General features: G+C 32.2%; 1 protein-coding gene across 1 annotated transcript; it reads left to right on the top strand.

Annotated features, from left to right (window-relative positions):
• Positions 1–980: 980 nt before the first annotated feature.
• On the top strand, positions 981–18,588 carry LOC131848124 (peptide methionine sulfoxide reductase). The gene is made up of 6 exons (XM_059197885.1): positions 981–1,213; positions 4,779–4,939; positions 11,173–11,293; positions 14,326–14,462; positions 17,442–17,681; positions 17,718–18,588. Exons 1-5 carry the CDS (start codon positions 1,169–1,171, stop codon positions 17,674–17,676), a joined length of 699 nt encoding a protein of 232 aa, XP_059053868.1. The 5' UTR covers positions 981–1,168; the 3' UTR covers positions 17,677–17,681; positions 17,718–18,588.
• Positions 18,589–20,274: the final 1,686 nt, after the last annotated feature.

Consider the following 20,274-nt stretch of genomic DNA (forward strand, 5'->3'; position numbering starts at 1 on the left):
GAAATAGTAAATCTATAATAGATAGGTATATAGGTACCAACTACTTAATTATGTAAGGCTGACGAACAATTGTCAGATGAAACACTGATATCGATTATATAATTTTGCAATTATGTACGGACCACTTCACAGTTGCAATTGCGAAACGTATCTACGCATTTGCAAATATCAAATATTAATGATTCGTTAAAATCCCAAACTTATACATTTTAACTAATAACATCAATTTACTAAGTACCTTAAAATGTACAATTCAGTGCAACAACTTAAAGAGTCAGATGGACAATGAATTTGTTCGTTTGGTTTATGTACGCATAAATATTAGAATTTGCGAATGTTGTTCGCCCCATGATCCGGGCGTTGCGGAATGGCGCCATGAATCTCTTTATTTGTAATTAAAAATATGATCAATTTTATGTGAAATCAATGATACTTTGAATTCACATAAAATATATTTACCAACATAACATGTTCATATTCTACATTGATGTATAGATGTAGGCAGTTAAAAGTTCACTTGTCGCTAAAATGAATACAACAGCCTTATGCAAACTTCGCGTGGTCTGCATTGACCGTATTCCTATAAGACACGTGCCGATTAAAAACGCTATCCATATAATTTTCCATCACTATCAAATAATTAATAAAATATATTAATTTTTTAATAAAATATAAATAACCGCGAAAGAAATTTAGGTAATATGGGTATGCGCCTATTTACATGATTAGATAGACAATTATTATTTGAGGCATGGATGTATGGCATATTACGTAGGTTTTTAATAAAAAATATGCTGAAACAATGGCACAGTAGAGAGAACCAATTCGAACATAAAGTACCAACAGAAGCGTGATGTGAATAATTTTATCAGCAAATCGAACACTGTGTTAATTGTGTTTAGTGTTGGTGTTGGAAACGAGTTACTGGCATGCGTTAGCAAGTCAATGTCGCCGAGAATCTTGTCGTAAATTGGTGGTAGAGCAGCAAGCAAGTTAGCAACCAAGCCAGTGTTCGCCGGACCGCCACATCTGTACGACGCGTCGCGGCCTCACTCTGTACTACACCACGATCTAAATCACGCGGGACCGCACGCGTTTCACACAAAAACATTCCTATACGCTTGAAAATTTGCTGATCAAACACATTCAACCTGCATTTTAGAGGTGTATGCTGAAATTTATTAGAAAATTCACAATGAAACCACCAGTGCACGTAAGTATTTTTTTTTCGATTATTAATTAGAATAGATACACTTCAATGAAAGTGGCATTATTTCGATGTGTGCTTACTTAAGTGTTTCCTCGTAATTTTCACTTGTCTGATGCAATAATGCAGGCGTTCTTTCATTTAGGTCAATTGCAACATTACTCTTGTCGATCAATAATTTAAGAAAACTGTGTCTGCTGAAGTTGCATCGTTTTTTTAAATTGTTGAATTTTTAGTTCAAACAATACAGATGCATTTATAGATAAAATAGCTACTTATTTATTAAAAAAAAAGAAAAATATTACTTTGTGCATACTTAATATTTTTTAAATAAACACGTGCAAATCTGTTCATTGATATGCTTGTAAAACATAACAGAAACGTTGAAACATTTTCGTATTAATAATAATAAGCATAATAAAATTTAAATTATACATACAATTTACTCTTAATTTACATAGATAGTCAATTTAAAACATCTATACTTTATAAATAAAAAAATATATTTTTGTCTATGATCGTAGATAATATATGAATGAATCTGAAGAATTGTTTCGTGGCACCTACTACTTACTTTTTAGTAATATTCACCACAATTTGAGATTAATTATTTAAAAAAGCTTACCTATGTCCTCCATCGTACCTATGTACTTATAAGAGGTAATTTAATGTAATTAATAAATCCACCTCCTTATTTAAGTAGAGTAGGTACGTAGCTACTTAATTCTGCGCATACATTCACTGGCAATAATACAGGGACATAATAATTAATTATATTATGTAAAAAGTATAACAATTATAATTGAAGATTTTAGACTTGTTTTCAATACAATTGACGGCCGCAGTGGTCTGCGATTCCCTGCACGGTACAAATATTTATATTTTCTATATATCTTATGTGTGTATCTACAAAAAAATTGAAGTATTATATCAGTTGTCTAGTATCCATACCATAAGTTCTGTTTACCGTGGAACTAGATGGCGCTATGTTAATTATCCTGGATTATTATAAAAAAATATAGTATAAAACTATAAAATTTAGTGAAATATAAAACGTGCATAAAAAATGTAAAGAAATCATATGATACACATGCTAACACGGTAAGTTAGAGTTCAATCACTGTCTAGCTGGAGCTGAAGGGTGAATTTTTAATTGTCTTTAACATTTATTATGAATAAAGATGTGTTTTAGAACATGTAGTACATATTATATGTGAACATACTGTCCCCTCTAGTGAGGTTTATACATAGTGGCACTTGACTTTTATGGAAACTTTTCTAAATGAATATTACAAAGAGGTAAGATTAGATTTTTATTGTTGATAATCTACTAAAATAAATACTGCATCTATTTTGAAAATTCAATGAGTCAAGTAATTAATATCAATAATCCAGCACAATTCACACAGTGCCATTGAACCCCAAGTTAAGCATAGCTTGTGTTGAAAGTACTAAAAACTAATACAAAAACATAAATAATTTGCATACATAATAATATACATAAAAAACACCCGAAACAACAGTACAAACAATCGTACTTATTATTACAAATGTTTGTATCTAGCGTGGAATCTAACTTGCAACCATCGGTAGTAAGACGGTGAGCTAAACCGCTAGACTAGCGAGGCATTTATATCGGCGAGTATGATGGGTTGATATTTCACACAAGCGTTGCTAGGCAATTTAGCTTTTATTTAATAGCTTGATTGAGCGTCAATGAATTCAATGTCACGCACACTTGCATTGATCAATTTAAATTGATATTGTAGTCGTAATAGCAGTGGCCAGACTACAATGCACGTTTTTGCTCACACGACTAAGTATCGGCTAACCAATAAATCCTGTAATAGGGATGTAGACAATTTTATGCGATTGAAATAGAATCGCAAAGGCACACAGTAGACTAAATTGAATGCACTTATTTATTATTCTTATAAACAGGATCACAAATATATATCAAATGAAGAAGAATGGCATAAAGTTGTCTGTTTGATTACCTCAGTTTATTTATTTCTATCGCCAAGCAGCATTCTATGCAACTATGTTTCTGTTTGAAGATTTAGGATAGGACATATAGTGGTCTTCAGAAATGGTAGTAATGGCTGTACAGTGCGACAAAGTCGTACTTTAGGATTAGATTTTATTTTTTAGTTCGGTATCCCTAATGATTGGCACTATATGTGTATATCTAAAAGAACAATAGCTACTTACGTCAGTAGATAAACGGATTATTGTACACTATTATTATAAAGAAAGTACGATGTTTTTTATGGATGGTACACACACCCGCCAGCGTACATTGTTAGGTGTTCGCTGGCGGGACATCAATTGAGTATAAAATGAGGATTGAGGATAAGAAGATAAAGTTAGGTCATTTAGCTCATTGCCGAGTTGGCAAGAGACAAGAAGAGAGGATGCTGCTGAAGAAGGAGCGCTGCCCGGCACCGAAGCTGTGATTGTTTCGTCCGCTGCCCCAGAACGGGGAGAGTGAGACAAGGGACTGGAATAGAAATAATTTGTAGGGGTCAATAGATTCGGCCAGTATAACAGAGAGAATGGAATGGCCATGGGTTGGGTTGGCCAGAAATTAATCTGGATGGTTTCCAGGACTATTTACCCATTATTAGTAATAGGTCACTAGATCCCATTGCTAAGTGAGGAGGGCTCTCATAAATGTCGCGTTTGTGATAAGGTGTCAAAAATGAGGTTTTCTTGTAACGCAATTTAGTGAAGCTATTTAATAGGCATATAAAATAACCTATATTGGTAGTACTCGTATATATAAGTACGAGTAGTACCAATGACCGGACGTTGTTTTATGATCCTATTATTATTTAAAGGTAATATTCCATTCTTTGTCTATCTATAATGAGTTATGACTTGTCAGGACCGTTCAATGGATAAAAAATGGCTTAAAATGATGATAAGCTTCTTATATGGTTAATTAATGGTATACTATCAAACCTATCACGATGATTCATGTTAGATATATACAACGATAGGTCTTTATTAAACTTTATTATTTAGATATCAGTCGAGTACTCCATGTTCATCTAGATAATTACTTGATATTGAATAAAAAAGAAACTCTATGGTGGCGAGATAAAGAATGACGCGTTCAATTCTTCGTCTTACATTCGAAGAATCATGACTGTTATCATCAACGTTTTCACTGATTATTATCAGTACATTTACATTCACAAGCATTCTATTCAAGTCTTAAATAAATAACGGTATCAATTGTGACGGAGGACTGTATTTACTGGTTAAAAGTGAGAGACGTTCTTTGGCAAGGAAAATGTATGTATAGTCAGCAGACTAAATACATTTTCCGTATACAAAGCATTTATATAAACAACAGCTACCGAAAAACGGAACTATAAAATATAAAATATTGTAACAATATAAAATAACTATTAACAACTTTGTCTTCGGCAAAAACTGTTACGTGCGTACCATATGCAATATTATAAATGAAAAAGTATGTCTGTCTATCTCAATTATCTAAACGGCTGAAGAGATCTCAAATAATTTGACGTAAAGTTTGATTATTTATGTTTGCTGTTCACAGGCTACCTTGTTACACGATGTGGACATCCCAACGAAGAAGGCTACCTTCGGTATGGGCTGCTTCTGGTCTAACGACTCGCTGTTCGGCGCCACCCCAGGCGTGGTACGCACCCGCGTCGGTTATTCGGGAGGCACCACCAAAAATCCACATTACAGGGGCATGTAAGTACCTATAGATAATCCATTACTCGATTAATACTAATATTGAAATGCGATGTCACAATCGATTTAAGACCATCTCTAGGAGAGTGGATGGGGTCGTAGATTTCATGAACACACGAACTTTGTACAAATCCTCTAACCCATTGTTATATCATAAACTAAAATACCATCCCATGTGAAATCAAATTGGTAAATCAACGACCAGTAAAATACTACTAAACCTGAATAGGAAAACGAAACGGCCACTAACACATAACTAGACGACGTAACTGTGATCCCAACGTACTTTAATCTTCAAAACATCGAGTTCGCTGCTCGCCTGTGAGGATATTAGGAAATTTTTGATATAGTTTTATAATTTGGGAGAAGTTAGAGTATGCTTTTGCAGGCTCGACTCTAAACATACAAGGGCCCATATGCGGCATAAACTATTTTTACATTTTACAAATTTGGATAATTTTCTTGACCTAATATTTGTATAGTTAAAATGAGAATGATGCTGAATCTTATCATAGTACAAAGACAGTAGGTATTATATTTTTATAAATAACGAAGAATTACTATTAGAATTAGCAAGTTGAATAAAGTCCACTGCGGCAAAGATTATTTATTATTACTTAAATATACGAATACAATTCTTGAGAATATTCTGTTCTATACTATGTAGAGTCCGATTAGACTACTCTATACATATAACGATGGGTGAATTATGAATTAAACCACCGTATATCAAATGCTTCATAGAATATATAAAATATATTGTCACGAATGTTATTCCAGATAGGATAGTCAGTGGCTTTGTCAATCAATATTATTTTTGTTGTCTGCCAGATTTGATCTAACGACTCTCTGGATGTAAGTAAAGGTAATAAATTACTAATCCACAGTAATACCAAGCTTTAATAATTATAATTTTGATTAAATACAGTTTCCACTTTACTGTATAATAAATAAGCGCAAAACTAGAACAGGGTCATTTGGAACATGTAACGCAGTGTTTATGCTAAAATACATTTATTAGGTACATAAAATTTAAACAAAATAAAAAAGAGTTACGATTTGATTCTAAACAAAGTAGTTTCTAGATATATACACAGACAGGTATATTGTTAGCAAGGGACTAGTATATCTCTATATTATTATCACGTCTTCCCGTGTCACATTATTTGATGTACCTATTTGTAGCTAATTGGATTTTTTTATGATCAATATTGTACTGAAACAGAACAACATTCTTAACAATAGTCTGCCAGGAAAAAGCAACTACATTTGAAACCAAGGACGTATTAATCGATATTTAGAAGGCAAATGACCCCACTAGACGTTGTTCTAGCTATTATTATCTGTTAGGTTAGCTGCCGTGATTGTAGTTTTGCTGTATGTATACATGAATTTTTATGCCTTCGGATGTTTAAGACTTAATATAAAAAATGTAATAAATCAAAATGCTGTGCTAATAATATGTATTCACTAAACTGAATATGAAACAACAGGGTTAATATACTTACGTAAATAATAATAGATCTACATGCCTATGCAAATAAAAGATGGTCGTGACAATGAAAGTTGTGTCAACGCGAAAACTGTCTGTTTATGTGTTTCTGTATTGAGGTTAAGGACGATTGGCGGACTTAGGCTGAAATTTTCACAGAATATGTTAGCAAATATTGGTTAAGGTATATGGTAAAAAGTGGAGAATAATATCCCCCGAAGAGGATGCAATAATTTCGTGAACATTTCCAATACACCGCCTCCTATTGATTGCGTTGTACAGATGTTTTAATTATTATTGTCATTTGATTATTGATTATCATTAATATATTGTAAGTGCCAACAAATGTACACCCTCACGAAAATGTAAGCATAATCATTACATAAGTATAAAAGTCGCTGTCGCTGCCTGTACGTCTCTATGTATGCTTAAACCTTTAAAACTACGCAACGAATTTTGAAGCGGTTTCTTTAATAGAGTGATTTAAGAGGAAGATTTATATATACATATAATAGATGTAAACCAGGGGCGAGTAGCTAGTAATAAATAAATAGTATGTTTTTGTATATGAAAAGTAAAATTAATTAATAATAAATTAATAATTAAGTAAAATCTGTCTTTAAGGAAAAATGGTTACCTAGTTGTTAGAATTCATTAGAATGTCAATATAATTGTTAGAATGTGTAATGTATGAAGTATGAGACATTAATGTAAATAAAGACTGTAGACAAAACAAATATCCTGAAGGAAACGTCCGGTTGTTGGCGAAACAATTGGAAAAAATATTTAGTAAAAATATATCAATCACATGTTGGGTACGCATTAGATACCAAAAATAATACATACCGATATTATTTATCAACATTATCTAACAATATCTTTAGGCTAGTGTTATGAGTTATTAAACATGGGCAAAAAAAGCTGACAAATAAAATTGGTATATCTATTTGTTCAAGTTACACCAAACACCCAACGGAAATATACATGTATATGGCAAAGAAGCTGACTTCAGACCTGATGCTGAGTGATAACTGTCACATACATGGACAGCATTACGGACATGACGTTATCATGGGGCGAAGGGGATTGTTTTTTTTTTTTTGTTTTAGTGAATGATAATGGAATGATGCTCCCATATGCGCTAACGGTTTACGCTGGCGGGGCACCAGTGGAGGATGATAGGATGAACATGAGGTCAGGTTAGTTAGCCCAACGTGACAAATTCACCAGGAATTTATCCCGATGGTTTCCAGAGGGAACCTCATGTTCATCCTATCATCCTCCACTGGTGCCCCGCCAGCGTAAACCAATAGCGCAGGCGGGTGCACCATTCCATTAACATTCATAACAAGTCCACAGGACTAAGGTTATGACTGTTATCCTGTAATGACACTATGTAATCGCACGCTATAATCGACACATAGTTTACAAAGCAAGCTATTTAGCGGCTGAAACAGGTGAGACTGAGGTACCCACGCAGTCGAATTTTACAGTCTCTCTCTCTAGTAAAAGTCGTTCATTGGTCTAGACCAGACTATTTTCAGTAAAGAAAGCCAATGCCAAAATATGCCACGCGTGATGATATACACCCACGTCTCGCACATGTCTAATGTCATGGTGGGTACGAAGTAGGTACAAATAGTAAACCTACCATTTATTTTATTTTACTGACAAAATCAATTTTATTTCTTCCGCATTTTCGGTTTAAATAGCTATTATAAGAAAATGGGGACATGAAAGCTTTGGGAGTCCTTGAAGCGGTCGCCGTAGACGGAATGCGTAGGGTAGTATCATCATCTTAACTGATATAAATACTTAGATACATTTTTTCTAAACACGTACATAATATACATAGAAAACATCCAGACCTACACAAACAATCATACTCATGAATATAACTGTTTTTACCGCGCGAGGAATCGAATCCACGACCATTGGAAGTAAAGCGGTGTTAATCCGCTGGATCACCGAGTTTTTATTTTCATAATTTCATTAATTAAATTGTAAGTAAACACTAAGGTCATTTCCACAGAAACTGGAGATACCCTAGTAACATTTAAATATGGATGTATGCGTTACTTTTTTTAATAGTGTATATAAACATCATATTGAGTACTACGTAGTTGTTACTACGCGAATGTTTGAATTAAGATTGATGCAAACAAACAGTACAAAGCTAGTCGTAATATTCGACGGCACGCAAGGTTGCGCGTCGCGACAAGGTCAAGGCGGGTTAGATGCGTGTACGCAGTACGCACGCCGACAGACGTTAGACCAAGTTTATGTAACGCTACGAATTTCAATGATTTTACATTGATTACACTTCCGAGTAAATATAAATAAAAATAACATTGATGTTTTTAGTTTGTATACAATTAATGTTAAATAGGTACCATGACTTGTTGTTCTAATCATTATGAACTAGTGTCAATCTTCATTAAGAGAATACCTGCCTTTTTATGCAGTTTGATACTAGGTTATATTTCGATTTTCGAATTTCGAATGATGTGTTTTGTTTCTCTAGTCGAGTGAGAATTTTATTAAAGGAGCGGTGAACGAAAGGTAGTCGTGTACGAAAATATGCTTACGTATCTCTACATTTTTATTTTAACATAGCTACTTCGACAGTTCAAAGATTCGGGCATTTTACATATATGTACAGTATTACATATACACTATATGTACTATATTTACATTTTCATTTATACTTGTACTTAACAGGTACAAATGAAAATGCAAATATAGTCAAATTTATAAATTGGAAAAGTGGTAGGTATTTTCTTATTTCTTACAAAGATATTAAGCGTGAATTTTGAAATGTTAATAAGCCTTGGATATATTTTTCATCTATCATAAAATATTTAAACAATTTTAAATAAACGTCACAAAGAATTTAACACATTTACTGAAGGTTGGTGGTACATTGACTTTATATTAGACAGGCGAACGACGAACAAATTGCATAGACAATAAATTATGTAGAAACTATACGTACTCCCGGCAGTGGCCTTAATACATTATAAGTCAATTGAAAGAATGCCAATATACGTGATTGTCTTAATCATTCCTATAAATTTATGAGTGTAACATATATATACATTCGTATTACTTGTATATTCCAATCATTTTGAAGGACCCAGAGATCTTATTTCAGTTAAATTAAAACTAACGCCAAGTCTATAATCATGCGAATTTTTTATCCACTCATCATAAGTATAGAGTTTCTACTCTACAATATATAGAGAGGGAAAATTTTGTTTCACTATAAATGTATATGGCATACAAACAAAATTGTGAAATTTTGTATAATCTCATGAAACTATATAAATTTTATTTTATGCGTTTGAAATTGCCTGATGGCATTCGGTGCTATTGACCCGTCGCTCTGACAGAGAGAGTGAGATCGTGTACTGTCACAAATCTATACATAATGTTATAAAAATAGTCAAATCTGAAACCACAGATTTGAGAAATTTATATTTCATTCTCATAAAAACCATAGTTATAAAAATCATAAATTTACATCATCGGGGCGATGTCGGGCGGACTATTAGTTAAATTAATTAAATTAATATATGATATGCATGCATGCTGAACATTCAAGAACAATAGCTATAAAGTATTCTAAACTATAAATGTTATATAGGGAATTGTTTAAAGTGTTATATAGAGTTAAATAATGATCTTAAGGTCGGTGATTAAAAACTGATATAGTACAAATGTAGTAAGAATATGAACTATTTAAATATTTGTATAAATTTTTGGCACCAGCGGATATCTGGTTGTTGATAACATTAATCATTCGTTGGTCTTTTTCATATTCTCTATATGGACAAAGTTCATTTTTCTTGTCTGTCACTATACGTAATCAGTATGTATATTAGTAATAAGTAGTCGATACAATTACATGAAAAAATAGAGCCTTTTTACGCAAGGTGGGCTTTGTAAAAAGTCGCCGTCGTAACTCAGTCCTATTTCAAATAGCTTTCTTACAGGAAAAGAGGCGTGACAGTCCCAAATGGTTGTAATTGTTGAAAAAAAATTGGTTTCCAGAGGGAACCGCGTGCAGGTCAACCTAACATGGTACATGACTAGCAATTGGATTATTAGTCCACATTACTGTCAATCCCGCCACCCGTCCGTTGTGCTGTTCATGTATTTAGGATATAGTTATGACTGACCATTCCATGGGCCATCGGCTTGCTTGTCATTCCAATTATATAAAAAAGAAAACTTATTAGCATAACCTGTATCTTAAATTATGTCCAGTATGTTACCAGTTACGTTATGCCACAAAAGGAATACCTTATTATCTGTCATTACTGGGGACAAATTATGTGGAGCAGCTTTTAATGAGATATAGCCAATTCTTGGTTCTTTTAGTTCTTTATTGATATAAAATGCTTCTTGGTTCATTTAGTGAAAAACTTAATTACAAAACTTTCACTCCATATACGAAAAAGACTGTCACGTTGTGTATTGTTTTATTCCTCTTGTGTAAATATTAAGTATATATATTTTCAATTAATAAAAACCAAATTATTTTACAATTACATACAATGGCTAAAACTATTGACAATATCGTGCGGCTGACGGATACTTACATAGATTTAGGATTTGAAACGGGTCAGGCCGTCGTCATTTCGATCCCCGTTTCAATAGGACGAGGGATCGATTGGAGGGTGTAGATGTATGTATAGAGATCAAACGCATATATAATTGGTTACTTAAATATTTTCAGGGGAGACCACACGGAGGTGATTGAACTGGATTACGACCCTAAGAGTGTAACATATGAAGACCTGTTGGATATGTTTTGGGCCAACCACGAATACGGATTAACCACCAAGCTAAAAAGACAGGTAATATTTCTGGTAGATATATTACAATCCACACTAAAATTGTTAACGTGAAAGTGCATTTCTCTGTCTGTTTGTTTTTACGGCTAAACATTAGTACATTAATAAGGCGACCTGTTCAAATTGTTTTAATAATGTTATGGGACCCAGATCCTAAATGCTGGCATTATTTTTAAGATAATGCTACCTTCCTGAATTGGTGTATTACTAATTATTACTAGTATATAATGATAATTCATATATAATAATAATATTTAACGCAGCAGTTAATTAAATTTTTTAATGCTAAATTATTATGTCTTTATATTGCCTAAGACCACCATTTAGTCTTGTCTTTAAAAAACTCATTTTCGTATATATTGTTTTGACTTGTCATTATAATATGCTAATAACACCTACCTTCTCCGGAATTATGTATGCATGTAATATTAGACCAGGTATGGTTTATTACAAAAAGAGAAAAAGAAACAACGCAAGCAAAGTGACTTTGAGACACAGAGGTGACTTATAAGTTTTTATAAAAATACAGGTTCTGGGTTCCACAACCACTGTGAGACTTGATGAATTTAATTAAGGAATAATGTAGTATAGGTTTATGAGTCGTTTGGCTCTTATTAATATTAATGAGACATGTTTTCGGTTTTTCCACTATAGACATGGTATTCATTTTTGTCTCTAAGCACATCTCTAGTCAGGTGACATACAATACCTATATATACCTACTTCCTCATGAGGTCGTCAGGTGATGAGATTTTAACACCTTTTTGACCACCTCTACTAGTCACAGAGGTTGTTGTTTTTGACCTATTCTACAGGTGACAGATGCTGTGGCCATAGACTAAGTACGGTACGGTATATTCTTTTAATACCTTCCTAGCAATCCTAAAAATTTTCAAACTATTTAAATACTATAATATAAATAATTGAGTTAATTATGGAAAATTAGGTAATAAAGCAATTTGTCTTTTCATTAATGAAGTCACTTCCGCTGTCTGTTCACTTAGATCTTTTAAAGTACGTAACGGATTTTATTACAATTTTTAGCAATAGATAGAGTGATTCAAGAGGAAGGTTTATATGCAACCATCATATATGTACACCCGTGCGTAGCCGGGACGGGTAGCTAGTAGGTAATAAAGCAATTTATAAAGCCATTGTGCATTGGGGTAATTTCAAAAGACCGACGTAGAAGAAATGGCACTCGCAGTTTCATGAAATAAAGGAAAGTAGTGAGGTGGAGTGAAAACCTTCATCCCACTACTTTCCTTGTTCCTTCCTTTTTTCCTGATTTTTCCAAACCTCTTTTCCCCTTTTGATTCTCATCTGAATAATGGACAATATTTGCAAGAACAACGTCACACACGTGGGTATGTGCACCCAGTAAGATTTTCATAAAAAAAGATATGTTATGTACATATATGTAGGTTGGGTCACAACGCCAGTTTTAGCTCGAAAATATTGTAGGTACCTTCAACGAAATACTTCGACAATTTATCCTGTTTGTTTGACTCTTGGTGTTGTTTTTTTTCTGGCATAAATCGTTTAATTCTGAATAGGTATCGACCAGCATTGTACTAAATGCAGAATTATTTTGTTTTGATAAAACATTTGGTCACCGTAGCAACATTCATTATCATTGAGTCGAATTTGATTTTTCCACTCGTTATTAAAATACATGATAAAAGTAGTCATATTTACGCTCATTTATAAAAATAGCATTTACTCGTATGTTTGGGTGAGCAATTTTTTGAGATAATACTCACAATTAAATCCTAGGTCACGATTTTGTTGTCTGATTTAATTTTATCTTCATACCAGTACCGGCCCGATTAAATTAAATGGTTCATGATATTTTTAAACTAGATGTTTATTCTGTTAATTGACTTATATATAAAATTCTTGTCTTACAATATTAGTTACCATACTCATACCATATACATATTCAATAGGCCTGAGAATGACTAGACCCTAAGTGATAAAGGTTGTCCACCCCTTACATTTTTTTTAATTTTATCAACAATTTTTTTTTTAAATGGCAGTTAAAATACATACTACCCTACATTTTTACCCGTCTATCACCAACTCCTATTTTTAATAGCGAATAGTACTTAAATGTATATAGCAAAACACCGTTTGCGGTTTCATCTAGCCAAATTTAAATATTCTCGGTTACGAGACCCGCGATCAGATCAGATCATAAGTGAGGCAGCGTATTATACTCTCTGCACGAGGTTTTTGGTGATTGTTCTGCGATTTCTCTCCCTCTCATGTTCTAAGCCAGTTTGACTATTAAGATACGAGGGAATAAGTACGGACTTACAGTTTACACTTTACTTTTTTTTCAATATTATCTATTTTTTAACGAGTTTCATTATTGAATCCGGTTATAATTTGCAATTTTGTTAAAATGTTCGTATTAATGTTTTTTATGATAATAAATATTATAATTCTTACGAAAAAATAAAGACAGAAATATAAACTAAATATAACAATAATATCAAAGACATTGTATAGGCACTACTCAAAAAGATTACGTATATTTACAAAAATATATATATATTTACAATACTAATTTAACATTTTTTAATTATTCATGTTTATAAAAATAGTTTTAAGAATACACTGCCAGATTTTAATGACAAACGAAAAACGACTCACTTAAACGCAAATCATTAGTTCATTAGTTATATAATATAACTAATGAGATTCTAATGAGGGTTTGCCAGTTGGAAATGTGGGTACTTTAATATAATCATATGCGAAAAATATCTATACTTATATTTGCGGCATAATTACCCAGCTACTTGTCTAATTAGGCACATAATGAAAGAGTAAATGAAAGAGAATATTTAACTATTGTTGTTTACGTTATTAAGGATGCTGTTGTTTATTTGAGAGACCATTTTAAATAATTAATTATTGAAATTACTTCTTTTTATTTTAGAATTTGTTGACTGATATACTATCGCAATAGTTGTCACATATATTGAAAACTATATAAAGTTATTTTAACAATTTTTGTTTTCGTAATTCAGTACCAATCATTGATCCTGTACCATGATGAGGAGCAGCGACAACTGGCCCAAACTTCATACAACGCCATGCAGACCCAATGTGACGGCCAGCTCCGCACTGAAATCGCACCGGCCGGCGCCTTCTATGCCGCTGAAGAGTAAATATTTTTTTTCTTTTAATGCGTTTTAATGGAATGGAGTATGGTGCCCTACGCTCATAATAAACTAATAATATATATAATATAAAATAAAAATAACTTGGTAGTCCGAAAGTGACCATATTTTTCATCCGAAAAGGCACCAGCGGAAGTTACCGCAGGTCAGTTAGGCCATCGTTAGAAATTCAACACTAGGTCATTAAACACTTATACCTCATTAGACAAACCCTACGTGTGTCTAAAGCTGCACTAGCAGACTACTACCAGATTTGACTGGGCAGAGAGAGAAACATGAGCGGTGAAGATGAGTGTTGACGTACGTTGACAAAAGAGCCCCTTAAACCTGTACCCGAGTCACAAGTCCCGGGAACTGCTCAGAGTTTTCCTCTCTGCCCCAAGATAGACCCGGCACCCGCAAGAATCTATGGAATACTAAGAAGTTCGTCTCCCCTTGTAGCTTTAAAGTAATCGTATATTTTCAGATTAGCAAACAAATCCAGTTCCAAAACATGCTTACTTTTAAGGAATGGAAATTGAACTTATGGGTGCTTAATTTTAAGAAATGGAATTACTATCTGTTTGACTCTGAATTGTTGAAGTATTTAACAATTCGAACTTCATATTTAATTATGACAATTGAGAAATTCCTATTTAACGACAAAATAAAACAATGTCTATTTGAAAACGCTTATATTAAGTTTTTTTGATAAATTTAAAAAAAGGAATCTCAATATAATAGACTAAAAGTGGCTAAGTCTGATTGAAGTTTAATGTAATTTCAAATTAGATAAGGAATATACGGAAGGTCGGTTACAAGATCAGTTACATTGACTTTTGTACGAGATCAAATGAGAGATCAAACAAAAGATATCAAATCGCCTTCTTAATTGCGCCTGATGCAAAAGTCTATATAATCTATACAAAAGTTGTAAATAATGCATATCTACTTAAAATAAAAAAGAAATAATCTCTGATACTACTGCACCGATTTCAGAAATTCTTCCCGTTTAAAATCTATCACACTACTACAATTATCTATTTTTATAATGACATAGGTATTATATTAACATAATAGCAAAATTCAGAAAGTTATATAAGCTCATATTTATGAGTGAGCGGGACGAAGCCAGGGCAGAAGACTAATGTAAAAAAAGTATAATTCCAGCGATAAATACTTTTAAAAGTTACACTGATGTTTAGCATACTTGAAATTTTCAACACTGAAGTGATGATGTACTTAATGAATTTTAGATATACTCATTAAAGTATATTAATTCTATTTGAAAGGTCTTCTTTTCAAAATTACACTGCGTAAATATATTTGTGGTACAATAGGTAGAATAAAACACTTCAATTTAAGTATTTACTATAATGATAATAAAAACAACCCAATACAATTCACATAGCGCCATCTAGTATCAAAATAAGACATTATGCTATGGGGATACTAGAGAAATACCTTTTAAGCACATAATATACATAGAAAACACCCAGACCAGAGTATAGAATTACTGTTTATATCAGTCATGCTATTCTCTGAATACAAATGTTTGTATCGTGCGAGATATCGAATCCACGACTATTGAATTAACGCGGTGTGTTAAACCGCTAGACTACCGAGTCCGTCATTTATTAATAATGTATACAATTTTTTATGTGTTATTTTAATTATTTATTAAATATACCAATTATTATAAATAAATGATTAAGCTAAAGTTTTGTCTTTATGTCAAAATTGGTTATGAATATTCATATCTAATTTATTAGTGCCGTATTGATAGTATAGAATTCATAATTACAAACTGTCGTTTGTATAAAATATGTGTCATGGTCTATCCCTTTATAAGAGAGAGGACTGTTTATAATGGCTTCACGTCGGCCTGCAACCTTCATTACATTTTTGCATAATAAACAAGAGTTTGTCCGGCTATCAAAAATATTCCGTTGTGTTTTCCTTAATCCGGCTCAAAGTGTCACGAAAAAGATTTTATATGAATTTGGATGACAAACAAAATCGAATGAATCGATAAAAATGGGCAGCTGTTACCTGTTATCAATAGAATTTAATAGTATCATCGACATCACCTCCGTTTGTCGTTTCTTATTTTTATGGATATTCAGATATGCGTGAGAATAATATATCGTAATGAGTTACCTTTATATATTGCAATCATTACATAGTATAAAACAAAGTCGCTGTCGTTGTCTGTCCGTCCTTATGTATGCTTAAATCTTTAAAACTACACAACGTATTTTGAAGCGGTTTTTTAATAGATAGAGTGATTCTAGAGGATGGTTTATATATATATATAAAATACATGTACACCCGCGCAAAGCCGGGGCAAGCTAGTATAACGATAAAGTGGAATTAACAATAAACAATTTTAATATAATTATTAGTAATGATGAAAAGTTGCCCCGCTGTTGTAGTAATGTTGAAATGTGCCACGTCAGGTTGACATCCGTGTGATACCACCATGTCATACCACACTATAGTACCTTCAATGAAAAATATAACTTGTATAATTCCATCAATAAAATAAAATACAAATCGTCGTCGTTTTTTTATTTCCAAGACAAACATTTAAATTATTATTTTTTTTAAGTTATAAATTTACACAGAAGTATTAAGTATTACATAATTTCAAAAGTATTTAGATAATGATTAAGACGGTGTGGTTAATTTAATTGATTATACAAAAGGAGGCAATTCTTGCTAATAATTTTGAAAAATTACATTTATCTATTTAATCGACGAAATATGAAATAAATATATAATAAGTATAGTAGATAAATCCCGCTGTGTTGCCCGCGTGTCTTCGGGTAAATAGTATCCTATGTTAACCTAAAATTTTATATATTTGTGCACTAACTTTATTCTGAATTCGTCCCGTAATTTCTCTTTCATCACACAGAACTGAAGATTATAGTTTATTTTACTTTCACAAATTATTAATTTGTTCTTTTATTAATTTACAGCTACCATCAAAAATATCGGTTGCAAGGCCACAAGGATCTCTGCCGCAGTTTGGGAATCGACTCCGCAAGGTTGCAGACGTCTCATTTGGCGGCCAGATTGAACGGGTATCTGGTTGGTGTCGGCGGCATTACGCAGTTCGAAAAAGAAGTCTCGATCCTGGGATTGACAGAGAAACAAGCGGAGTATGTACGAAGAGAGCTGGAACGCAACGAAGGCGGCGGTCTCGCGTGCTAGCCGTGTAGGATTCAACCAAATAACGCATTCGTCTTAAGAATTGAAACAAGTTCTCATTAAATAGACATCTTTAATATTTATCTTAAAGTTGTATCTGCTACTGTTCCATGACCTGCTTTATACTTATTTATTACTAGGGATGATCGATATTCATCGATGTACAGTCTAAAATTACAGACATTAAGGCTTTTGTAACATTGACGTAAAAACAAAAAAGCAATTGAGTATCGACGCGAATAAAAATAATTGCCTTCTAAAAAAACGATATCAAGTACCTAGTGACTTAAAAATACAAGAACACTTATAGGCTAATGGGTAACAATAATGTTTTTATTAATTATTAGTCATTCTCAGATATTCCATACATCGATAAAGATCGAACTCCGCTTCGATGTTTTTGTATCGAACATCCTTGTTTAATACGCTAAATATATATCAGAACATAAATGTCTTAAAGGTATCAGAAAATATCATATATATGTCTTTTTATATGGTTTTAACAGGAATACCCACCTACTGTATTTTTAGTTACATAATTTGGATAAAACTTCAATTTACTGATGAAATTGTAGCGATTAATATAAAACTTGACACCAAGGGTTTAAGTAACCCAGTTGCTATTTGTATTTGAAACGAATTAAAATCTATGCTTTTTCGATTAGACTATTTCACAGTTGAGACTGCGAATGATAAAATTTCGTTTATATCCAATTGCATTTCTAAAATGACTCATAGAATCGCAAACCTACCACTCTTAATCTGTTACAATTGACAATTGTTAGCAACCGCGTTATATAACAAAGTAGCAGATCTTGATTATTTTAAAACGTATTGTAACAACGATATTATTAATTAACATACATTATAAAGTATTCAAATGTAGTATATATTTGAAATAACTGTTATTTGAAGCTTTTGTTTCTTTCGTAATTTTATTAATGTATTGCATAATATTACTATATATTATATATGTATACGCGTATAAATATCTATAATGTACGAGTATATTATTTTATAGCATTTCAAGTTATTTTTTATTATTTATTAATAATAATGATTAATTGTATAACTACTGTTTATTATTCAGTATTAAGGCCGACCACTCATAAATAAGTTTAAATAATTAAACACAAATTTAATCTTCCTCTCATTAGATGTAAACTCATATAGGTGGGTAACATTATCAAAAAATATTTTGATTAATAACTGCCTAATTCTTCATATTTAGAAAATTAATTAAAAATGTATTTTATCATGATTTTTTGTTTGTTTTTATTTACCTTTGAATATTGATAAATTAATAATTTAATGGTGACAGTAGAATGTGGACGAGCTTCGTTCTATTTTCATTAATATTTCGTATATTTTGTATTTAGATATTTGTTGAACGATTTCAGTAGGCTCGATAAGAGTTAATATGACAAATTTTGAAGATAAATAAATCTATTTATATTGCATTAAATTTATCATACTGGAAAGTGTAAAATCACTGCATACGTAAATTGTATGATTATTCATATATATGTATATAATTCAATTTATAGTTTTCAATGAGAACTCGTGTAGAACTGGCCGTATAAAAGTATATCTCTTCACAACAACGTCTATCTTTTCATAACAGAGTAATTATTAGAAAGCATATGTTATTTGTTTTGATTTGATTTTGACAAAAGCAAAATAGCAAGCAGCAAACAAATCAACGTGATATTTCATGGATTGTTATTCAGTTAGATTTAGTGTATGTAATGGATTTTAAAATTATACAACACTATTTTGAATATGTTTACAATTGTAAACAATATATAAACGGCTAATAAAGGTAGGATTGGAACTTGCTGTACATATAAAGTTAAAAGGATGTTTTAATATTAGTCTATTACTAATATCTATAACAAGTATTAAGGTACCAGGAAAATATACAGTTATTTATAATATTTCAATTGCCTCGGAATTTAGTAGGTAAATACGAATACCTATTATTTAATAACGTCACCTAATTGCGAATGATTAATTACGGCCGCTCACGGATTGTGTTTAATGTTCTTGATTTAATTTCTCAGAAAATGAAATGTTATTATATTATATATCCTTCTTATTCGTAACTAGCGCCTCACACGGGAGCAATTATACAATGATTCTCTAATATGTTTTACTAATTGCTCTAGTAATTCCACAAGGGGCTCAACTATAATATTTTCTTTGAAAATTATTCTATTCGTATGTGTGGTCGATGGTGATAGTACAAATAATAGAGACTCACAACAAATAAGGAGTAAATTGGATTAAATATGTTTACAAAGGTCATATAAAATAATAGCCGAGTAGCTTCTACTATCGTGGAAAAAGTTAGAGAAAGTCACTGACGCTGGCATGGCCATATTCAAAGACGAAAAACAACTACGTGGTTAAAAAAGTGCTCAATATACCAAACTTGACCTCTATACCTCTGGTATGGGTAGGCCACGAGCCACTTGGTGGAACAATATTAAAAAGCAGGTGGACCTTACCAGACAACCCAGAACAGAGTTACACGGCTCAGATGTACAGGGAGAACCGATCCCAGATTAACTGAGAACATGGGTTGGGGAGAGAGAGGTA

Source organism: Achroia grisella, unplaced genomic scaffold, assembly GCF_030625045.1.
Source record: "Achroia grisella isolate CSIRO2021 unplaced genomic scaffold, CSIRO_AGI_Agris_v1 utg546, whole genome shotgun sequence".
Classification (NCBI taxonomy): domain Eukaryota; kingdom Metazoa; phylum Arthropoda; class Insecta; order Lepidoptera; family Pyralidae; genus Achroia; species Achroia grisella.

Coding starts and splice junctions, on each gene's coding strand:
- LOC131848124 (XM_059197885.1), top strand. CDS start 1,169: ATGCTGAAATTTATTAGAAAATTCACAATGAAACCACCAGTGCAC. Junction 1,214..4,778: donor CAATGAAACCACCAGTGCAC/GTAAGTATTTTT, acceptor TGCTGTTCACAG/GCTACCTTGTTACACGATGT. Junction 4,940..11,172: donor AATCCACATTACAGGGGCAT/GTAAGTACCTAT, acceptor AAATATTTTCAG/GGGAGACCACACGGAGGTGA.